At 30.8% G+C, this 24,246-nt stretch overlaps 2 protein-coding genes across 3 annotated transcripts; one reads left to right on the top strand and one right to left on the bottom strand.

Moving 5' to 3' along the window:
* Positions 1-847: 847 nt before the first annotated feature.
* Positions 848-4,702, bottom strand: LOC130799736 (autophagy-related protein 8f-like). Of its 2 annotated transcripts, none has more exons than XM_057662940.1 (6): positions 4,448-4,702; positions 2,066-2,107; positions 1,893-1,948; positions 1,514-1,566; positions 1,309-1,427; positions 848-1,220 (listed from the first exon to the last, which is right to left on the bottom strand). In XM_057662940.1, the coding sequence occupies exons 2-6, from the start codon at positions 2,100-2,102 to the stop codon at positions 1,117-1,119; spliced, it is 369 nt and encodes a 122-aa protein (XP_057518923.1). In that variant the 5' UTR covers positions 2,103-2,107; positions 4,448-4,702; the 3' UTR covers positions 848-1,116. The 2 variants fall into 2 exon arrangements, with proteins under 2 accessions (XP_057518923.1, XP_057518924.1); XM_057662941.1 differs by having other exon boundaries at positions 2,066-2,763.
* A 14,855-nt stretch (positions 4,703-19,557) lies between these two features.
* On the top strand, positions 19,558-22,421 carry LOC130799244 (uncharacterized). The gene is made up of 5 exons (XM_057662350.1): positions 19,558-19,618; positions 20,251-20,393; positions 20,715-20,768; positions 20,880-21,017; positions 22,059-22,421. Exons 1-5 carry the CDS (start codon positions 19,558-19,560, stop codon positions 22,419-22,421), a joined length of 759 nt encoding a protein of 252 aa, XP_057518333.1.
* The last annotated feature ends 1,825 nt before the right edge of the window (positions 22,422-24,246 follow it).

Below are 24,246 nucleotides of genomic sequence, written 5' to 3' on the forward strand. Positions count from 1 at the left end.
TAGAATTGATCATTTCTAAGTCAAAATTGATCACAACCGCAATCACAGAAAACAACCAAAAAAACCATCAAATTGAAAATAAGGCAGCCTATATGTATTTGGTCTCACTATGAGTTATAGGAAAATGTGAAAGAAATAAGCAAAATTAACAAAAAAAAATAAAAAAATAAGCTTCGAGTAAACTTAATTTCAAAACTAAGCATCTTTACGTCCGAGCCTAAGGATAGATTAGTTCGTAGTTACTAACAGCGAAAAAAAAAATTGGTCAAAAATTGTTTGTTCGTAGTTATTTACTACGAACAAAAGGATACAATGTCATACCGTTAGAAGAGACAAAAAATGAAAATTATGTTTGTTCGCAGTTGGAACAAACATGTTTTTAATTTTTTTTGTCTCTCCTATTGTTACGACATTGTCTCCCTTTTGTTCGCAGTAATTAACTGCGAACAGACAATATTGACTTTTTTTGACCAATTTTTTGTTCGCTATTGGAATTGTGAACTAACTTAACCTTAGGCTCGGATATAGAGACGCTTATTTTTAGAATTAAGTTTACCCTGCTAATTTTTTTATTTTTGTTTTGTTAAATTTGCTTATTTCTTTCGCATTTTCGAGATATAGTTTGTGTATTTTTTTTTCTTTATAGGTGTGGTTGTTTCCACTTTAAAGGTTTGATTTTAGAATTCATTTCAATCCTAAATGATTCGCCTTCATCCTTTTTGGTCTTGTAATCGAGATATCCGATCTCATCGTAAGATGACCGTATATATAGATTAAATAGTCCAACTAACATAAATAAAAAAAATATAAACTTTTTATTTTAAGATTGCCCTCCGCTATTTAAATATTATTGTTAGTAATAGTAATAAAATTTTATGTCAACAAACAAAAGCATGCCTTAGCATCAAAGCACAAGATCTTTCAAGAAGTCATAAACTGCACCACTAAATCCATGATCTGAAGAAATTATATACATCATTTTCAAAATGTTTACTCTTTCGAGTGCGCAAATGGAAAATGAGTATAAGTATAACTATAAAAACAGAATAAAAAATAATCCCTACTAAAATTTGAAACTTAAAAAAGAATCACCAAAGTGAATGATCCATACTCATACTAATCGAAGGCGAGAAATCCGAATGTGTTCTCGCCACTGTAAGTTACGTAGAGGAACCCATCTTCATCTTTTTTCTCTTCATATACAGCAGACACGATCGACCCTATCAGATCCATAATTACGTTGATTATGAGCAATGTTAAATGATAAAAAACGCACAGAAAAGGGAGAAGAAAGTAGTAGAGAATTACCAGTAGATGGAAGGACGTTGTCCACGAAAATAAAGATAGCTTTTTCTGGACTAAGCTTAATCCTCTTGCGAATCACATAAACGAATTGTCCAACAGTCAAGTCGGCTGGGACTAAGTATCTGAGAATATCGCCAATTAACACTATCATCCATCACAGTTTACGAGAATTTGATTATATGCTAAACAAAGGGAACAAATGTCTTACTTCTTCTTGTCTATGCTTGGGATATCACTACTTTCCGCCTTCTCCACAATCACCTTGAAAAACACAAGAAAAAAAAAACATGTCTCGACAATTTAGTAAAGCCGGTAGATCATGTTCAATAAAGCTGATGATGCAAAATATACATCGACAACAGAAAATATTAGCATACATTTGAGATCTCAGCAATGTAACAACAATCATGTTCCATAAAGCTGATAATGCAAAATAGAAATTTCACGACAAAAAATATAATCACCGGAAAAACCCAATAATACTCAACAATATTTAGTGTTAAATACAATTATAATCTCTCGGCAATTCTGTATGGGGAATGGAAAGAACAAGGAAACTAATTCTGAGGAAATAAAAATATTCTTACTGGTATTCTATCTGGGTATTTCTCTCTGATCCTTGCAGCCTCTGCACGTCTTTGCTCTAAAAATAACGACGAATAATATTAGTTAGGAAATTTGGAATTCAAATGCCTCAAACCATCAAATATCAATAAAAAAAAAAAAAAAAAAACCAGAATTGATCACATGAACCACCTACCAAGACTATTTTCTTCCTTGAAGGATTTCTTTGTCATTTTTTCTGAAATAATGGATCCAATATTTCAGTTGAGCAGCAATGAAATAATGCTAGTTAAAGAACAACAAAATAGCAGTTCATAGAGTGCAGATTTTCAGGTTAGAGTCATTAGTCTTATCACAACAGAATCAACCACCTAATATATTATACTACAAGACCTGTACTTGGCTAAATCTTTCAAACTCGACCTTAAATCGAAAGTTATAACACGAAAAAGGTCAAGAATTATTCTATTCACCAAAAATCTGAGCTTGGAACCATTACTATCACGACCCGTTTGATAATCGGTATTAAATGGTTGGAATGGTAATAAAATGTTAGTATAATTTTGGCAGGAATATCTCTCGAAAAATTTAATAGTTATGCTTATAATCCTTCAACAATCTCATTTTCTTCCCAAAATTCATTCCAATCCATTACAATTTGATAATGTGATATTAGATGGTAATGAAAAATGGTCGTGGAAATCTCAGAAGAATGTATGAAGCTTTATGGGATTCATAAGTCATTTAGCTTGCAGCTTTGAGCCTTTCGTTTCTTGCATGACTTCTTTCAATCCTTTTGATTTTTTTGGATATGATCGGCTTCTGATCATGTACTTGGAGAACATCTTGTATACCACGGGTCAAATGCAACATCCATGGCTTCTCAACTTGTAGCTAACAAGACAAATACATTCACTTAAGAATTAAGATGCAATAATCTAGTTCAATAAAAGACCAACAAGTTCAATTCTTCTTGTTTAACAGAAAAGGGATTGAAATAAAAGCCTCAAAGAGTTTCAACAATGAAAAACAAAATGAAAATCAAATGCAAAATGAACACAAGTGTTTATTGAGTTATCTTCTCAAATGTAGTTTATTATATTGAATTCAACAATTAAAAGTAAAATAAACCTCTGCTTATCTTGAGAATAATTCTTTCAAGATCACACAATGCTAAAATAATGATGAACACTCTCAAATTTCAATCAAAGTAATAGCACTCTCTCAAAGTGTGTGGTGCTCTTTGTTCTATGAATGATGTCCTTTTATAAAGGAAGAATTCATCATTCTAGAACCACATCATTACTCCCCATAAACTCACATTTACATCACACTATTAACTATGACGATAAACATAGCAATAAACATGGCATTAACCAAAGGAATAAAATGTCCATCAATGCAAACCGTAGCTCAAAAGTCCCAAAACAATATCCTAGGCAAAGTGCTCGTTCAAGGCACTAAAGTGCTCGAACAAGCACCCTCATCAGAACCCACTGGAAGTTGCTGAACAATATGCTCGAACAAGCACTCCCCTCAGACACCTTCTGTTTGCTATTTTTGTGTTGCCTTGATCGAGCAACACACTTCCCATGCCTTGCCTCGTTCAAGGCATGATTCCTACACACTTAGTAAAGCCTCAAACGCCCCACATCGAGCACTTCATTGATCGTTTCAAACACTATTTCACTTACATACGATACATCCTCAAAGTCCTTCTCCAAAGTACAAGCTAAGACATGTTCGATTAAGTGATCAAATTCATCATGTGTTTTGGCACTTGCATCAACAGGGGTAATGCAAGTGAACGACGTAGATGAAGTAATTTTGTTTTAGATTTAATTTTTGTGGAATTTAAGTTTGTAAGTTAATGATTTTAATTATCGAGAGAAATTTGAGCGCATTAGTTTGATTTGGTTAATGTAGATTGTTTTTAGTTACTTTTCCTCTTAAATATGTGAAAGTGGTCCACAATGAAGGTAGGGGAAGGGAATTGCGTATGAAAGGCTGCTTTAGACTTTCTATTGATATATTCATTGCAAATGGGATTCCACAATTGTAAATTTCTTCCCGTTTCATAATGTTTGCTCGAATGGAACTCTTGATAAAACACTATGTTTGGGAACAAGTATTTCATTTTAAATTATCGATTTCAATTATGAAATTATAAATAAAAAATTTGATAATGACAAGGTTTAGATAGTCATTTTCAAATTCTCAACTTTAACTATTTGAATAACAATAATGGAATTCGATACAAATTCAAATTTAAAAATTTTAAATTTGCCAAACGAGAAATTTTAGCCAATTTCAAATTTCCAAATGAAATTATTATCTCCAAACATGACATAAACGAAATTTGGAAATTTCCATCAAAAATGGAATAGAGAAGATTAATGGATAAATTCCATCATATTAGAAAACTGAAATTAAAACAAAATCAGGCAAATAACAAATTATTAATAGTAGTTATCAGATGATGGATACTAAGTAAGTGATCACCCATGAATATATGATTATACCCAACAATAAAAAAGCAAAATTAAGAAAATTTAAAAGAGTTTAAGAATCATCAAACCTTAAAAATGGTAGATAATCAACAAAGGAAAAGTGTAACAAAAAAGGGAAAACGAAGAACAGAAAAGGAGTTTTTTGTGTTATTGTGAAACCCTTTGTTCGGTGAGGTGGTTTAAGGATAAAGATTAGAAGATTGGTTCTAAAAAGCGATATCTTTCTTTGTTGTTCCAACCATATATATATATATATACATATTAGTAATGAAAATGAGATTGATTATTGTTGGGTTTTTCTTTTTACCTTTTCTTAAGGCTTTATTTCAGGATGGTATGGTAGTTGACTGAAGATGCTCATGTAAGTTTTTAAGGCATATTAAGGCCGCAACGCAACTAAGGATGTTTTTTTTTTTTTTTTTTTTTTTTTTTGTATGGTTATCAACTCCACTATTGAACTGCTTTTATTAACTTTTAGATGGATCACTTTATTTTGCTTTTTTCATGCACATATTATTGTGAAAGACGCACACTTAAATAGGCTAATTATAATAAATTTAAAAAAATAAAAATGTAGATTTCTTATTTTAAGATCGTTTTTTTAAGAAACGGTCTCTCATAATAATAGCTGTTTTTGATCATACAATAACTTGTATGATGGTTGCATTGTTGCAACCTTGTAAATGGGCTAAATAGTCCACGACTAATTTATTTATTTTAATATTTTTATACCCAATTTAAAATTTAAATAATCAAATTCAAGACCTAAAACGCTTAATATAACACTTAAAAGATTAATCGATTTAAGTCGATTTTGTTTTAATTCTTAAATTAGGTATTACATTTTTTTAGAAAATAAATCCAATTTCAAGACTTGAAAAACCAAATCCAAGGCTTAAAAAACCAATTCCAACGTTATTTTGCATTTGGCCTTTTGAATCTCAAATTTGGATTAAAAAAATTATATAAAAAATGAATTACAAATTGGGCCTTTGTTGAGGTTAATATTGACAATTTAAGTATTGAAATTGACTTTTTATATTTTGGAACAATTGGTCTTGGACGAGATCGTCTCAATATGAGACGAATAGCCCAATTAGCCCAAAATTTAGTTTTCCTCAATATGCGCTTAGTATTTGATTTATTTAAGGTTATAATTGATATCTTTAAGGTCAAAGTTGATTTTTCAATTGATCATTTTAAGATCTGAATTGATCATTTTTAGATCAAAATTGAATTTTTTTTATAACAAAGCAGTCACAAACTCTTGATCATTTCCAAAAAGCATTCAATTAATGGATCATTTTAAGGTCTAAATTGATCATTTTTAAATCAAAATTTAAATTTCTATATCAAAAGTTGCCATGAAACTTGATCATTTCTAAGAGCATTGATCGAATCATTTGGCAAAACATAATCGAGATCCACATTTCCTCCGTCTTCACATCAAGGATAAGCAAAAACTACAGCTACAACTTTATTTCTAAGTCCATTATGAATAGAAACTCGTTAAGGAAAGAGCAATATCACTTATTATTGATCGATTATAAAAGAGTGTACTCTTATGTTCCATTAGAACTATTATGTTGCATTGAATAAAAGAACTTATATTGTACAATGTTTTAACACTATTATTGATAGTTTTATTGACCATTCATTAGTTGTTTGAAATTTTTAATTTTAATTGATCTGTTTAAGTTTTACTTTAAGTTGAAATTAATATCTTTAAGGTCAAAATTGATATCTCTAATGTCAAAATTGATAACTGCACAAAAAATGCAAAAACACGAGGGAAAACATGTGAGGCTGTTACATGCGCGGATTAGGCGGACCCAAATTGACGGTCTCATAATAAGACTGTCTCGTCCAAGTTTTTGTGATTTTGGAGTGGACAATTTAAAGTTTGATTTTCAGTGATTTAAACAACTTATTGGATTGGGCTGGTGGTGATCTCATCCATGAGGTCGTTGCAGAGGAGAATGGTTGTTTTTCATTTATAAATGAGCAACTCTTGTGAGAGATCGTCTCTCAGTCTAATAATTGTATTGGTTGGGTTCTTTAGTCCATACATAAAAAGCGTTTCACGAAGAGACCATCTCAAACAAGAATTTGTGTTTATAAATTGTATAAATTGTTAAGGAGTTGTGTTACTTTATTGGATGTTTATAAGTGAAGTTGCTCAGAAAATTTTTAGGCAAGTTAAGGCTGCAAGTAGACCTGGAACGGTTTATCAGTCAGATTTCAGGTCGGATTAGTTTTGATTAGGTTATTTTTGGGTCGAGTCAGTTTCAAATTGGGTTAATTTCAAGTTGGACCACTTCGGGTTTCGAACGAGTTCGGATTGACCCAACGGATTATTATTTTTTCTTATTTCATCCATAAATTCTTGTGAGAGACGGTCTTTTTGAGAGACCATCTCTAATTGGGCTGGGCCATTATATATTTTTTAAAATAATGTAAGTAGGCATTAAGAATAATGTAAGTAGACATTTAAGATATTGAAAGTAGGCATTAAGATTACAGTAAGTAAGCATTAAGGATAATTTAAGTATGCATTTAGAATACGGTAAGTTTGCATTAATCATTACTAGTTGGGCATGAGATATGTCTCTCAAAGAGACGATCTCTCAAGATACTAGCTATATTTTATCATCAAATTTGAAAATAGATAATCTTTTTTTCATACTAAAAAAACGATATCCAAATGAACCAAACATAATACAACAATTTAAATATTAAAAATACAAAAGTAAAGAACATGTTAATAAAGAAACATTTGTTTTTTTTCTTGTGCGTCTGAATGGAAAAGTTTACCTTTTTTAACAGTTGTAAAATCCAATGGGTATAGCCCGACCCTGATCCAACCAACCTGTTTTCTAATGAATTTCTCGGGTTCGTGTCAAAATTTCCAAATTTCATCTAATTTTCAAGTTCGGATTAATTTTTCCCACATCTAGCTGCAAGCAAGGATCTCCTCCTCTATGGTTAGCAACTCCACAATAAACTACTCTTATGTGTGTTTAGGCTTTATTTTGATTTGACCGTTCTTTTATTTTTCATTTATAAATAATAAATTGTTGAGGAGGTATGTTAGGCTTTATTTTTTAGGATTTGTGTTATTTTATTTAAATCTATTTAGATAATTTTATTCAATTAAGTTCAGTTTGTTATCTTTTTCTCACATTATAACAATTCATTTAGTTTTTCATTAACTTTGGCTCATTTAATTTTTTTTTATTTAATTTGTTTTTTAGTTTAGCTCATTTATGTAATAATGCATACAACTTAGAGCTCGCGACTTAAGGTAATATTTGCTAAGCAAACATTCAACCTTTAAAATTTTTGTGTATTGATGAGAAAAGGTAAATTGAGAAGATTGGAATACTCAATAATCTCACTAAACTGTAGAAGTTGTACAAATTCTTTCAATTCATAAACATTTTATAGGTTGCTCAATAATCTAACTTTACAATGATCTCAAACAATGGAAGATAAATTAATTTAATTCGACTACGCAGTTCCGTCTTTTTGAGTTTGAAAGCATTGTTGTTTACCCGCCCGTGTCTACTAACCTTCGGTCTCTTTTACACATCAATACTCAATCGGGTATAGCATTTAGTATATACCCATGCGAGCATCCGGTTAAATTCCTTACTTGTGTTATGACTACATCTGTACCACAAGTGATGCTTTATAGTGATAAAACCTACTTCTTACTTAAACTTATACGATGCATCAAATTAAAACAATCCAACCATCAAGAATCAATCAACCTCTCATGCCTATCCCATTAAACCTTAATGTTCACTTATTGTATTCTTAATGCTTACTTATGTTATCCTTAATATTTACTTACAATATACTTAATGCCTACCGAAAAAATTCTTAAAATGTCTCCTTACAATATTTTTAATGCATACCAAGAAACTTTAGCCTACTAACCTACTTACCATATCTTTAATGTTTACTTAAAATATCTTTAATGCCTATTTACAATATACTTAAGGATAAATTACCTAGAATAATCCAACATTTTCATGATTTTCCTACAATAATCCCATCTATTGATTAACCATGAATAATCCCAAATTAGGGAGTATTTGTCTAGAGTAAATTTAGGTAACTCGATGACTTGCTATAGTAGGTAATTCACTAAAAAAGTAAACTGAAAATTAATTTAAAATTAGAGAAAATCACTAAAAAAGTAAACTGAAAATTAATTTAAAATTAGAGAAAAATTTTAAAAATTTACATAAAAAATTCTAAATGACAAAAAAATCATTAAATTATTTTGAACATTTTTTTCAACATTTTATTTTAATTTACTTTTTATTAAAAAAATAAAACTTGCTATAGCAAGTCATCCGATCACGGGGGTTACACTAGGAAAATACCCCTCAAAGTTGGAATTATTCATGGATAATCAATAGGTGGGATTATTGTAGGAAAATCATGAATAGGTTGAATTATTTTAGATAATTTTTCCTATACTTAATGCTCACCGAGTAAGTGTTTAAGTACTTACAAAATTTAAAATGCTTAACTATAATATTCTTAATGTCTACCAAAAAATTTAATCTCGTATTAGTATCCGGTTAAATTCCTCAACAGATTCATGTCTTTGCTCTCTTGTAATCAACAGCCTCCTTAACTCCGAAGTCTGATCGTTCCAATAAGTCCAATTTTTCCTTCTATTAAGTATATTTACATGAAACACTTTAATAGATCAACATTTAAAGGAAAAAAATTTAGTGGACAATATGTTGGAAATACTTTATATGTAAGATAAGATTTTACATTGATAAAATAGTAGATTGTGGATTTGTACATAAATTGGGTAAACTAATCCTCTTATTACCATATGGTTTTGGGAAACAATGAACATCACCAAGTGTACGTGCAAGTCAACGCTGTTGACCCGTGGGTGTGTTGGCACGAGCCCATTGACTATTTACCAAATTCGTAGAGACCATTTTGCAATTTTTCATTTGGTAGGATCTTGCAATACTACTTAATTCAAGATTCTAGATCGTAGAATCATAACACAATTCTACCATCCCACAATTCGATCATAACAATCCAACCATCAAACATTACATTTTATTAAAGAATTTTCATCTGATAATACCCTAGTCCATATAGATTTATTCACTATTCATAAAAATAATCAACAAACTAGAGATCTCGTAGACGGATTACTAAATATGAATGGAATAATATAGACATAAAATAAATGTAAATTGAAATTAAGCAAGAATATAGTAGAATAAACTTACCTAAAAACAACGAATTAAAATCTAACCAGACCGAACAAAATGAAAAATTATGAATCGACAAAGAAACAAAAATGAATTCGGGTAAAAAATGAGTTCACAATTGCAATTAAAAGATTAGAAAATATTGGGAACAATATAGCCTTTAATTTTTTACAAATAATAATATTAATTTTTTGATTAATCATAAATATTATCTGTATGTGCTGAAACATAATCCTTAGTCTTAAGACCCTGAAAGAGGAGAAACCTTAATCACCACCATAAACGAAAGGAAGGACGAAACAACCATTCCCTTTCCCTGGGCAAAGACAACTTAGCTCCCTGGAAGACCAAGCTTACTCCTCAGCTAAGTACGACAGGACTCACAGAAGCAACAGGGTCAAACCAAAAGGACCTTGACAAAGAGTGAAGAGCCTTAATACCTGCAGGCTGGTTGTAACGGAAATGATGACGTGTCAAGAGACAACTGCAGTCATACGCAGAAAAGCTGTCAATGCTTGTATAAGGCAAGGCATCACACCTACCTCGTACCCTACTCATGTAGGTGCACTAAAAGACAAGGAGGGGGGGACCGTGGTGTAAGAATCAGCAAATCACCAAACCTCACATAGACTTGAGGAATATCCCATTTCCCTTTCTACTGGTCGCAAGAAAGATTCTCTCAAGGTAAAAGCCTAAAATGCCATTAGGGTTTTAGGAAACCTCTCCTCATACCCACTATAAATATACGATACCATGCATCACGAAAGGTAGGATAACTTTTTACACTGAATACCAAGCATTCTTCTCTCAGAAAAAGATAGTTCTAAATCTCTAAAAGCTACATCAATAATTCTTTCATAATCCCTACTGACTTTATCATCGGAGGAAGACCCCCGGAGGACCCCTCTCCAGCCCTCGTTTGCTACCTTGTGCAGGATACGGAGTGAAACAGCCGGAAAAGCAAATTCAGATCTCCCCAGTTGTTCATAACAATTGTGAATCCTAAAAGGCATTCTCTTCAACTTTGTTGAGAGTGTTAATTATTCACTTCACAGCCGGAACATTTTCAATTATGAAGTGTTTTCCATTAGCATCCTTAACTTATAAGTTACCCACAATTATAGGTAATTCACCCCCAAAAAAAGAGAAAAGTAAACTAAAATCTATAAAAAAAAATACTTTTGAACGCGGATCACCAAAAAAATTTCTATTTGATTAGAGAAGAAAACTCTTAATATTAGATTTATACAACTGAATTGATAATATATAATTTTATATATGAGTAGACTGATATTTTATTTTTAAAAATTAAAATAAGAGTAATATGTTGTAATACAAATTTACTATTCATTTTGATGGATATATAATCTTTTGAATATATAATCCACACCTTGTAACCTTCTAGCTTAGGTAATAAATCATTATTTCTTCTTTTGGTTGATATTGAAACCTTCATTACTTATTTAATATTTTTTTACATAAATATCTTCTTATGGCCACCGGAACAATTAACGCTTGTACAAGTACAATTTATGAGGACCTCAAATGAAAAGTACAAGAGTCTGGGTGTTCAAAATCAAATATATTAGCAATTCGATTCGGATATACGTGATTTTTCGAATAGTAAAATAATGTGGTTTCGATCTTAGTAATTAAAATATTCGGTTTTCTCAAATTAGATAGCAGGATAACTGATTTATTTAGCTTTATAATTGCCAATATATACTTTATGTTTATTCTTTTGTATTTGTAGCTACTTTAATAGTTAGACTCATTAAAATATTTAAAAAATTCTACATGGTAACTCTGAGATTTTAGATTTTCCACGTGGTAACCAAAACTTTTAAAAAATTCACGCAGTAATCTTGAGGTTTACCAAATTGTTCCACCGTGACCTTTTTGCACATAAAACGTTAGCAAACGTTAATTTCGAAGCTTTAAGGCTTTTGTACGCCTATTTATGCGACTTACTATTTTAAATGCTATCAGTTTTAACCTTTTCTCCTAAAAAATAAATCCTAACTCTACTATCTTTAAATATGAAGAAAAAATATAATTTAAATGAAAGAAAGTAGAGTTACCACGTGCAAAAAGGTTTGCTGACGTTTATTTGCATATATGTATTTGAAGTTTTGAGTCTTTTGACTATATTGGTGCTTTATGAGATTTAGTGTAAGGTTTTGAGAGTTTTATATTTTAAAATAAAAATATAAAAAAGAGACAAAAATATAAACTCGAGACATGATGTTTAAATATTTTAATTTAAAGTCGATTTGAATATTCAACTTAAAAAAGGACAAATATGGTTAATTTAAATCTGAATTTTATGTACATCCTTAGATAAAAGACAATGAAACACATTAAAGGCAATAAATCACAAAATAGTTTGACTTAATGTAAACATTGTAACAAAAAGCTTCTTTATCCTATTGAATAATGGGTAAATTTGTGAATCATTTTGGATGTCCTCTTTAGTAATGTAATTTGTTCTATATACAATGTTTCTCATTAAATATATTTACCTTCTATAAACGTTGATTTAATTTAGCCAATTCACTCATGTCTTGATTCATTTTCCACCTCATAATCTTATCTTGGTCTCTATATTTCTTTAATAGTTTTATTGTGCATCCATATATATGTGACTAACCATGTATTAGCCATAAAATCATTTTCCCATTGGCCAACTAACCACAAAAGGTAAGTTACGTCTTATTCTTTAATCTATAATAAACACTGATTCTTTATTGAGGTCGTCTGATCGTAAGATGATCTTAAATGGGCCAACCAAAATTCTAAAAAAGTTGTTTACTATACAAAGCCGAATTTAGATTTTCCTTTTTTGTTTTTTATGTTTTTATGCTAATTTGCTGTTTGTATGGACTCGTCTTACGATAAAATATTCTCAGGAGGGCTTGAAATTCTTAGTCTTCATGCCTTGTATATTGTAAATATTTACGGTCTTCATGTATTCATAGATAGATTTGCTGCAAAATAACTGAATATTATTGTTGAATCATTTTTGATGTTGATGTTATCCGAATTCACTGCATATCTTCCTTTCATCGGTCGAATTAATGCGCCTAAACCTCTCAAATCGGTTTGTCGATCGGTCAGTTAGGTTTGACCAAATAAAACATAAATTTATAATAAATTTAATTTTTTAGAAGTAATTTGCTATTTCAAATAATTCATTTGAATTTTATTCACATTTTAAATACTAATAAAATTTAATGGCACAACTTCAAAAAAAGTAAAATCAATGCTTGAGATTTCTTAACTGTATGTGGTATCAATTATTATAGAATTACCCACAAATAAAAATAAGTTGAGAATTTTATTAGCCGTATTTTTCTTTTCTCCTTAATAAAGTATGATGTAATTTTTCAACCCTACTCAAATCCTAATCATAACCTCTATAAACAGGTATAATGATAATGATAACCAATTAAATTCCTAAATTTTAAATTAGCTACACTAAAAGAAAAGGATATAATTCATATTATATTAAAATTTAAATATATAAGAAAAATATTATTGATTATGCATGACTAACTTTGATTTTGATGGTTTTGGTGGAATGACAACAGAAATCAATGGATTGGAAGAAATTAGTTAGTATTGTGGTGTGGTTATTGATCTTAATTGTTTTTAAAGTGAGAGGTGCAAAATTGTCTAGGAAAGAAAATCTTGATTTGGAGAAGCAACTTAAACTCCTCAATAAGCCAAGCATCAAGACTATTAAGGTCACTTTTTTAATCCTTTTATAGTTCATTTTCCAAGTTATTTTCCTATTTTTTCTATTGAAATCTAGATAAAACTACACATAAGTAAAATCAATAAAAGAAATCTTCTCTATCACTAATTAAACCAAAGAAAAGAATTATATCAAATGGTTGAAAGTGTATATATTCTTTTAATTGCGTCAATTAATTTAATGTGTGATTAATTGCAGACAAAATATGGAGATACATACGACTGTGTGGATTTTTACAAACAACCTGCTTTCGATCATCCTCTTTTGAAGAATTATAATTTTCATCCCGAGGTTTGTAATTTCAATGTTTGTTACTTTTCCGTTTTATTATACTTTCAACTAATAATGACACTTTATACTAATATGTCACAGTCAGTTACAAGTATTAATTAAAGACAGAAGTAATACTTATCTATTAATGATATATGTGAGCTAATTAATGAAAATATTTTGTTTGGATTTAGATGAGACCAAGTGTAGTTCCTAAATGGAGGACAAATGCTAATACCTTTTCAACCCAAATAAGAGAAGCAAAAAGGTTGAAATTGAAGCATGGAGGTTGTCCAAAAGGGACAGTTCCAATCAGAAGAGTAACCAAAGACTATCTTATCCAAATGAGGCAAATGTCTAAACGTTTTGGTTCAAGGCTCAAATCTAATGGTTTTGAACCACAAGGAATTTATGTAAGTTTAAATTTTTGCACCAATAATGTTACTTTGTTCAGTTTTATGATACTGCCACAACATATAATTACAGAAAAAAAAATTAAAATTAATAAAAAAATACATTGATACATATTTAGGTAACGTATTGATAAACTGAAAACTAAAAATAAAAAATTATAATAAAATCATGCAATTAATTTTGTATAGATCGAGTTAATTTAGGTAATTTAGAACTTTGATTATATTGCATAACGAATATTTACCTAAATGTATAGTTGACAAGTCATTTAAGCATTAAAACATGGATTGAGATGTTAAATATTAATTCGTTAAAATAAAATAACTATTGATGAATGAATTAAGTTTATACTTAGTTGATTTAAATTAATTTATTTGATTTTATTTTTAACCTAATTAAAATTTAATCTATTTTAAAACATCATTTAATAAACTAAAATTAATATATTTTTAAAAATGATTCCTTACTTACATATAAAATATTTTATTAAAACAATTAAACTGTTCAAAATTCTTATTTAATTAATTAACTGTAATAATATATACTTTTTCCTTAATTGCAGATATTATAATAATATTAATTTTTTTTCCTTAAATGCAAAATTATAATTGGAAAAGGGATTTAATATTGGTATATGCTAAAGGATTTGTGATACTTATGATAGTTGACACATTGTAATTGAGTGATTTTAAATATTAGTTTATTTGTTTTCATTTTTACTTTAAGGTTTAATATTATAAACAGATATGATTAAAATGTGTAAATATTTGATTGATATAATCATTAATTAATTATTTCCTTATTTAAAGAATTAAAATGTAGACATTTTTAATCCAATCAAAAAATAACAAACGACACAATCATCTTAAGTGTGTCATTTATTATTATACATTAAAATAAAATTAACAAGATTGTAAGATGATTAAGTAAATTTTGAATTAAGGTCAAAGACCTAAATGTGTGATGTTTGATTTAGTAAACTGTGTTAGGATTATAAGTTATTTTTATCCAAAAAATATCTCAAAAGAGAAAGTATCATAATGAGATTGTAAGAATGACTCGGTTGCCTTTCTCATTAATGATAATGCCAATTTATACAAAATTGTCACTATAATTTAGGAAATTGAATATTTCCTAATATTCTACATAATCACAAAGATTATACAAAATAATGCAAGAAATCAAAGAGATATTATTCTATGATATTCTAAGATATTCTAAATAATTCTAATATTCTAATACACCCCCGCAGTCGAATCGGGCGGTTTGAAGACGCTGAGACTGGAATGAAAATCATCAAATAATACTTAAGGAAGGCCTTTGGTGAAAATGTCAGCAATCTGATAACGAGATGGAACATGAAGTACTCGAACATCACCACGTTTAACTTTTTCTCGAACAAAATGAATGTCGATCTCAATATGCTTAGTGCGTTGATGATGGACCGGATTACCAGCTAAATAAACGGCACTAATATTGTCGCAATAGACAAGGGTAGCTGTGTTAATAGGACAGTGCAGCTCAAGAAGTAAATTGCGAATCCAGCAAGTTTCAGAAACAACATTAGCAACACCACGATATTCAGCTTCAGCACTGGATTTGGAAACAGTAGGTTGTCGTTTAGCTGACCAAGAAATTAAGTTATCACCTAGAAAAACACAGTAACCAGAAGTTGAGCGGCGAGTGTCAGGACAGCCACCCCAATCAGCATCGGTATAAGACAAAAGAGTTGAAATATGAGAACGATGTAACTGCAAACCATAGGGAAGAGTACCCTTGACATAGCGAAGAATGCGGTGAATAGCAGCCATATGTTCAGTGCGAGGATCATGCATATAGAGGCAAACTTGCTGCACAGCATATGAAATATCTGGGCGAGTGAAAGTAAGATACTGTAAAGCTCCAGCTAGGCTACGATACAAGGTAGGATCTTCACAAGGAGAACCAGCATTAGCACAAAGTTTGCCGGAGGTAGCAACAGGAGTAGCAACAGGATTACATTGAGACATGCCAGCCTTTTCAAGAATTTCAGAGGCATACCTTTGTTGAGAGAGAAAGAGGCCAGTAGAAGTACGAGTAACAGCAATACCCAAGAAATAATTAAGAGGACCCAAATCCTTCATGGCAAATTCAGAGCTAAGTTTGGACATAATGGACTCACGAAGAGAATTTAAGGAAGCTGTGAGAATAATATCGTCCACATATAATAACAGATAAGCAATATCAGAGCCATGACAATAAACAAACAAAGAATTATCAGAAATGCTGTTAGAAAAGCCAATAGTAGTTGCAAAAGTAGCAAACCGATGATACCAAGCACGAGGAGCCTGTTTGAGACCATAAAGAGACTTACGAAGAAGACAAACATGATCAGGACGAGTAGAATCACGAAAACCCATAGGCTGATGCATGTAAACAGTCTCAGTTAAATGACCATGTAAAAAAGCATTCTTAACATCAAGCTGATGAATAGACCAAGACCTGGAAAGAGCAATACTTAAAACAATGCGAATAGAAGCAGGTTTCACAACCGGACTAAAAGTCTCATCACAATCAATGCCTTCCCTTTGAGATTTACCATCACCAACAAGACGCGCTTTATATCGCTCAAAAGAGCCATCGGACTTGGTCTTGACACGAAATACCCATAAAGATCGAATGATATTAGCATTAGGAGGACGCGGCACCAAATCCCAAGTATGATTTTCAATTAAAGCATTAAACTCTTCTTTCATTGCTAACTTCCAGTTTGGGTCACGAATGGCATGTAGAGGAGATGTAGGTAAAAGTGAAAAGGAAACAGATAAAGCTTGAGAGTAGTATTTGGGATTGGGTTTGAAAATACCATGTTTACTCCGCGTAGTTATACCGATGGATGAGGAAGGAGGAGGGGAGTTGATTGGGCTGCGTGAGGCAGGCCCAATAAAGAAGGGGGAGGAAGGGGGCTGTTGGGCTGGGCTGCGTGAGGCAGGCCCAGTTGAAGGGAGGGAGGAGGATGTGTACGGGATTGGGGTGTGGGGATCTGGTTTGCGGCTGGCTGGGGGAGACTGGAGTTGGGCTGGCCTGGTAGTTTGGAGAAGATGAGAAAGGTGTTTTAGCAAAAGGAAAAATGGTCTCATCAAAAAGAACATGCCGAGATATAATGATTTTACGGGATGAGAGATCATAGCACTTGTAACCCCTATGAGAAGAGGGATATCCTAAAAAGACACATGGAGCGGATCGAGGTTGAAGTTTGTGAATGGTAGTAGAAGGAAAAAGGGGAAAACATAGACACCCAAAAACCCGTAGATGAGTATATGTAGGAGACTTACGGTATAGAATATGAGTGGGAGTAAGATTACCAAGAAGTTTAGAAGGAAGAATATTGAGGAGATAAGTGGCCGTGTTTAAGGCGTGAGGCCAAAAAGACGGAGGAAGAGAGGCATGACACAAAAGAGTGCGAATGATATTATTTATGGATCGAATTTTTCGTTCGGATTTGCCATTTTGGGATGATGTGTAAGGACAAGAAAAACGAAGTGAAATGCCTCGACTAGTGCAAAATTGACGAAACATATTATTGTCAAATTCACCCCCGTTATCGCATTGGAAAGATTTTATATTAAGCTCAAATTGGGTGTTAATAAAAGTATGAAATTTCACAAACACATCATAAACTTGAGATTTGCGATATAACGGAAAAGTCCACAAAAAATTAGTATAATTATCAAGAAAAAGAACATAATATTTATATCCCGATGGACTAGAGATAGGAGATGTCCATAAATCACTATGAATAATATCAAAAGGTTTAGAACTCATAGCCATAGAATTAACAAAAGGTAATTGAATGTGTTTCCCTAAAGGACAAGAATGACAAACAAAATGAGGATCTTTATTACATTTAATTAAACTAGAGGAATACAAAGAATTTAAAACCGCATTGCCCGGATGTCCTAAACGGGAATGCCAAATACTAGAGGAAAAAACGGAAAAAGCTGATGATATTGAGGATGAAGGAGTAGCTCCATGTGCGGATGGAAAAGGATAAAGATCACCCGTGCTATTAGATCTCAGGACGATGCTCCCCGTGGCCAAATCCTTCACAGAAAAGCCAAAAGGATCAAATTCAACGGAAACCATATTATCATGAGTGAATTTTCGAACGGAAATGAGATTTTTAATAAGTTTAGGTGCATGTAAGACATTTTTGAGGGAAAGGGATTTTTGGGAAAAAGGAAAAGAAACATGCCCGTGACCAAGAACTGGAATTAAATTACCATTACCGACGACAATAGCATTATTAAATTGATGCTTTAAAGGAAAATAAGGAAAAAGAGTACCTTGAGAACGAGTCATGTGGGATGTGGCACCGGTATCCATATAAAATTGCTCATCCGGAGTAGATAAAGAAAGAGTGTTCATTGCATGATCGATGTCCGTAGGAATAAAATTTGAAGAATTATTAGTCCCGGTGTGATAGCTTTGTGCCGGACGTGGCCCAAGAACACCATCAGAATATCCATTTTTTGTAAATTGAGGAGCCTAAGGTGTAGTAGGAAAGGGGGCAGCAGGCTGGGCCCAAGTATGTCCAGCCCAAGAAGGTCTCCCATAATAAGAAGAAGAAGGAGAAGGACTTGGGCCAGAATAATGTATGTTGGGCCGAAATGAATGGGAAGCAGTAGGCCTTGGATGGGGTTGCTGCCAGCGTCCATACCCACTGGTGGAGCAATGGTGGCTGCCGCGGTGGGTCCGGCCACCACGACGAGGGTGGCGGTGGCCACCACGGTGGTGAGAAGGGTCGCGGTTGATAAATGGAGTGGAATTTTCAGAAAAAGTACCTTTGTTTGAAGCAAGAAGAGCCGAATCTTGAGCGGGAGAAGTATGCTTATGATTAGATCGTTCTTCTAATTCCAACATAGAACGAAGAGTATCAAATGAGGGAATAGGATTCATATGTTGAACCAAAGACCGAAAAGTTTTGTACTCCGAAGTTAACCCATGAAGAACTTGAAGAGCTAAGCGATTGTCGGTGATGGAAGTACCAAGATTATTAAGAGAAGTGGCAATACTTTCAATTTCATTGCAATAAGACTTTACATTGGAAAAGGTGGATAAAGAAATGTCATTAAATTGAGATTCAAGATGAAGGATTCGGGATGTCTTATTATTTTGAAAATTGTTCTCAAGACGAGTCCAAGCATCAAAGGCACAATCATCGGGACGAACTATAGTTTGAAGAAGAGAGGGATTAATAGACCCATAAATCCATGTTCTAACAATGTCATCAAGACGTTGCCAATCGAAATCTTTAGGAACTAACACTTTAGAAGAGTCATCGGGAAGAATATGAGATTCCACAAGGTGAGCACGACAATGATGCTTGAATAAAGTGACCCAAGTATGAAAATTGGAACCATCTTCATTAAGTTGAATGGGAATACTTGTTTTAATGTTAGTAATCAAAGTAGCGGGATGAATTTTGGTGGGAGAGGCCATGAAGAAGAAAGGTGAAAGAAAAGAAGGAAGAAGAGAAAGACAAGGAGATAGAAAAGGGAGTCAGGATCAAAAAAACCGAAGCTTCTGATACCATGTAAGAATGACTCGGTTGCCTTTCTCATTAATGATAATGTCAATATATACAAAATTGTCACTATAATTTAGGAAATTGAATATTTCCTAATATTCTACATAATCACAAAGATTATACAAAATAATGCAAGAAATCAAAGAGATATTATTCTATGATATTCTAAGATATTCTAAATAATTCTAATATTCTAATAGAGATGGACTATGTGAAATTTTGATTTGGAAAAAATGAGTAGAATAAATAAAGATGAGAGGAGTAGTATATTTAATTATTTATTGAGATTTTGCTAAACATAAACATAAAATAAAATAGCATATTACATCTAATTTTTATGTAATAGCATATTACATCTAATATTAATAAAATAATAACATGGAGTATTAATTTACATTTAATTAATTTATAGTAAAAACACAACTCACATATGTGTATTGAACGAGTACATATATTAGTAAATTAATTCTATACATTTATATAACAAAACTATTTTCAATAATATTTTATTTTTTTTTGAAAAACTTCGTATTTTATAATGCTTATTTTTTAAAATGTTGAATAATGGAATTGAACTAATTGATTGAAACTAGTATTCAGTAGTTCAATCCAAAAGTAATACAGTGAAATACAAAGGAGTAGGAGGTGCATTAAGCGTCTATAATGTGACGGTGGGATCAACTCAGTATTCAGCATCAGAATTCACACTTCTAAATGGGCCTGATGTAATACAATTTGGATTAATGGTAAGCATTTTTCAATTTGTAATATCAAATTTCAACAATTTTTTTAAAAATTTATTAAGGACTTCAAGTGTCTTTTTTATCTTGAAATTATTCTCAAAACGACATGCATGTCAATACATTTTTCAATTTTTAATAATTTTAGTGAACTAATCTGAACATTGTAGACATTGATACATTACTAGTTGTAATTTGCAAAAAATAAACATTAATATTTTAATTCGCAAAAAACTTTAAGTTTAAGATTATAATTCACAAATATTTCTTGATAAATTATTGACTAATATTTACAAGCACTATTTTTGAACAACTTCATAAAATTAGGCTAATTCGATGTTAAACAAGGACAATCGCACAAGAATGTTTCAATATTTGGAAGTAAGTGAACAATTCTTTCTTAGTGAAAATTGTTTCTGTAATTATCAATTTAAGTTTTTTATTAATTTTTAAAAGTTTTAAAATATTTTAATTATTTAATTTTTTTGTTAGACCAGGACATCACATTGTTATGATCTATTGTGTCCCGGGTTTGTAAGTCTTAGACAAGATATTCCGATTGATGCAATTGTAGAACCCGCATCAAAAATTGGAGGACCGACATATGAATACAATATGTTTGCATTTCAGGTAAATATATGTTGATAATGAATAAATAAGGGAAATTATCGATGGTATTATTAAGTTTCTGCACTTTATAAATGATATTTTTAAGTTTTTCTGATTATCAAAGATGTCCTTGTGTTATTGAATATTTTACAACCGTAATCTTTTCTAATTTTTTTTATCCAAAATCATCCAAAACCCTAACTTTTTCTTTTTCCTTTATATTATAATTTAAAAAATAAAGGAAAAAAGAAAAAGTTAACGGTTTTTGACGGTTTTGGACGGAAAAAATTATAAAATGTTACGATTGTAAGACGCTCAATAATATGAGGGTATAATAGATAATCGAAAACACCTTAGGAGTATTAATAATAAAGTGCAAAAATTTAGGGGTTCTATTGATAATTTCCTACTATATAATCATTAAGGTGAAATAGAAATTAAAATTTAATTTGTAATGAATAAAGGTATGTTTGGTAAAGAAAACATTTTTGGTTAGCTTTTTGATTGATTTTTTTCTTTTGACTTTTTTATTAGTCAAACAATCAAAAAAAAGTATTTAATAAATGAATTTTCAATAGACTTTCCAAAATTAACCACTCCCTTTGCCTCATAAAATTTGCCTGAGTTTTCTAATTGCTTATCCAACTAAATTTGCTTCATTTTTATTTTTCCAATGACCCATATTTTTTTAATTTTTATCCATACATTTAACCTAACTTTGTATGTCATCTACATATTTTTTTCCACATTTCTATTTTTGCTCATAAAACTATTTTTCTTTATTTTTCCGCTCATTGTCAATGAGATAATTTTCACGAGACAAAAGAAGTAGTTTTAAAAATAATTTTTGACTTTAGACCCATTATTGATTTAATTAGCAGGCAACAATTAACAACTAATTTTACAAAATATTTCTTAACTTAACATCCAACAAATCAATTAAGACTACCAATTAGTTAAAATAATCAACAATTTTAGCCAACAATTATTTCTCAAATAAATACTATACCGGTATCAAATTAATTTCAATTTTTTTTTTGTTGGTTGACAATATATACAAAGGATCCAATAAATGGGAATTGGTGGCTAGAAGTGGAAAAGTTGGGAATCGTAATAGGATTTTGGCCACGAGCAATCTTTAGTGGATTAAAAAGCTCGGCATATTATATTGCCGTTGGTGGGGAAGCATATAGTCTACACAACAAGCCTCTACCATTGATGGGAAATGGTTACCACCCATATTGTACAAATACAAATATTTCTTTATCAGCATTTTGCCAAGGTTTTGTTGTTGTAAATACCAACTCAGATATAGTAAATCCTGAAGACACCGAAATTTTTAGCACTTCTGAAGATTATGCTACCTTTGATTTGGGAGTGACCCCTTCGTGGGGTCGCGTTATTTGTTTTGGTGGCCCTGAGTGATTTCATCAAATTGACTCAGTTTAATAGTTGGGTAATTAGGTAAAATCTATGTATTAAGTAATGCCTTAAATGTTGTATGTGATAGATGTTATTTGTAACTATATTATGTAACTATTGTTGGTTATGTAATCAAGTTAATGCAGTATTAAGAGAATTAAGATGACTCTATTACCATGGTCTGCTTTATCAAACATTATTATATAGTGAATTTTGTTAAGCATACAACCCCAGCCTTAAGAGGTAGGTTAGAGGGGTAGGAAATAATCAAAGCAAGGAAGACTAAGATAACAAGTTAAATAAAGAGAGATGAAATAAGGAATGAATAAAGTATGAAATTTTGATAGAGTATGTTTTGTGTTTATTTTGTTTTTGAAGGTTTTAACCATTCGTTGAACTATATAAGCATTGGGGATATTGCGTTATAATATAGGAGAATATGATCGTTGTAAAATTTACTAAAACCAAAAACAAAATTTTTCAAACCTAACCAATGTTTAATATAGTTATTAGTGGCAAGTAAGGATCGACTCCACATGAATGGTTCTTAATTCAAACTGTAACACTCCGGCCCAATGGACCATTGGCGATTATTCATGGAGACTGTAGACTGGCCCCACAGAGCAACACAAGTCTTTCCAGTGCACTTTGCCCTCACTGGTGCGCACCCAAGAAAACTTTCCAGGAGGTCACCCATCCTAAGATTACTCACCTCTAAGCACGCTTAACTGTGAAGTGTTTAGCAAATGAGCTCACATGAAAAGAAGATGCATCTTGTTAATATGAGTAGTCTATCAATTCTTTTTCATGCTAAATCAGGCTATCACAAAAACAAGCAAATTGGTGTACAAGAAAGCATTAATAATGGAAAGCTTAATATGACAAAGAAGCTTGTATTAAATCGTTTTACAGTGACAAATATCTAAAATGACTCTTAAACAATTTAATTGATGTTTTTGGATTTTTAATAAGATTCAAATTAGTGTTAAATCATAGAAACGTGTTACTATTATATATGCTTTATTTGTCCTTTTATATTTGTCAACTATAGCATAATCACACATCAGTAACAAATGAATCTTTAGAGTAAGAAAGTATTATTATATTTGTAAAAATATAAAGTGATCATGGTAGTATTGAATAAAGGTTTAAAAAAGGGGATAATCTATAAAAAGATCATTCAATAAACACTTTAAATTAAAAAATTTAGACAATAATAATAGAAAAAACTTAAAAATATTTATTACTATTATAATCAAATATCAAATAACACAAAATGCCCAAGTAGATTATATATGTAAAGATTCAAAAAAAACTTTAAAAATAATTAAATGTATTTGTGTAAGTAATAGATTATCTATAAAAAGCTTGTATTAATAATATGTTTTGTCTTTTGGAATTAAGACATTTATTGTTGTTGTTATTGTAAATAATTAATGTGTTATTCAATAAATATGTATCTTAATTGTTTAAGGTAGAAAAATAAGTGAATGGGGTATAATTTTTTATAAAATTTTGTAAATCAATTAAATTAATTTTATGTAAAAATATATTTATTATAGACCATCAAATATCAGGAAGTGAAGACTCAACTCTCTTAAATAATAAGGAAAGATTAAAGACTTAATTCTCTTGGATGATGATAATTCAAAACACATATTGTTTAAACAAATAAATTAAGTAATTACATTTAATTGTTTAAGTAAGTTTAAAATCATATTTGATACACATTTGATTTATATTTTTAAGTAAGAAGTCGATGGAATATGCTTAAAGAACTTAAGTTTATTTTAAAGTGATTTTATAAGTTCTGAAATGTGTTTCAAAG

This window comes from Amaranthus tricolor, chromosome 14 (assembly GCF_026212465.1).
Source record: "Amaranthus tricolor cultivar Red isolate AtriRed21 chromosome 14, ASM2621246v1, whole genome shotgun sequence".
NCBI lineage: Eukaryota > Viridiplantae > Streptophyta > Magnoliopsida > Caryophyllales > Amaranthaceae > Amaranthus > Amaranthus tricolor.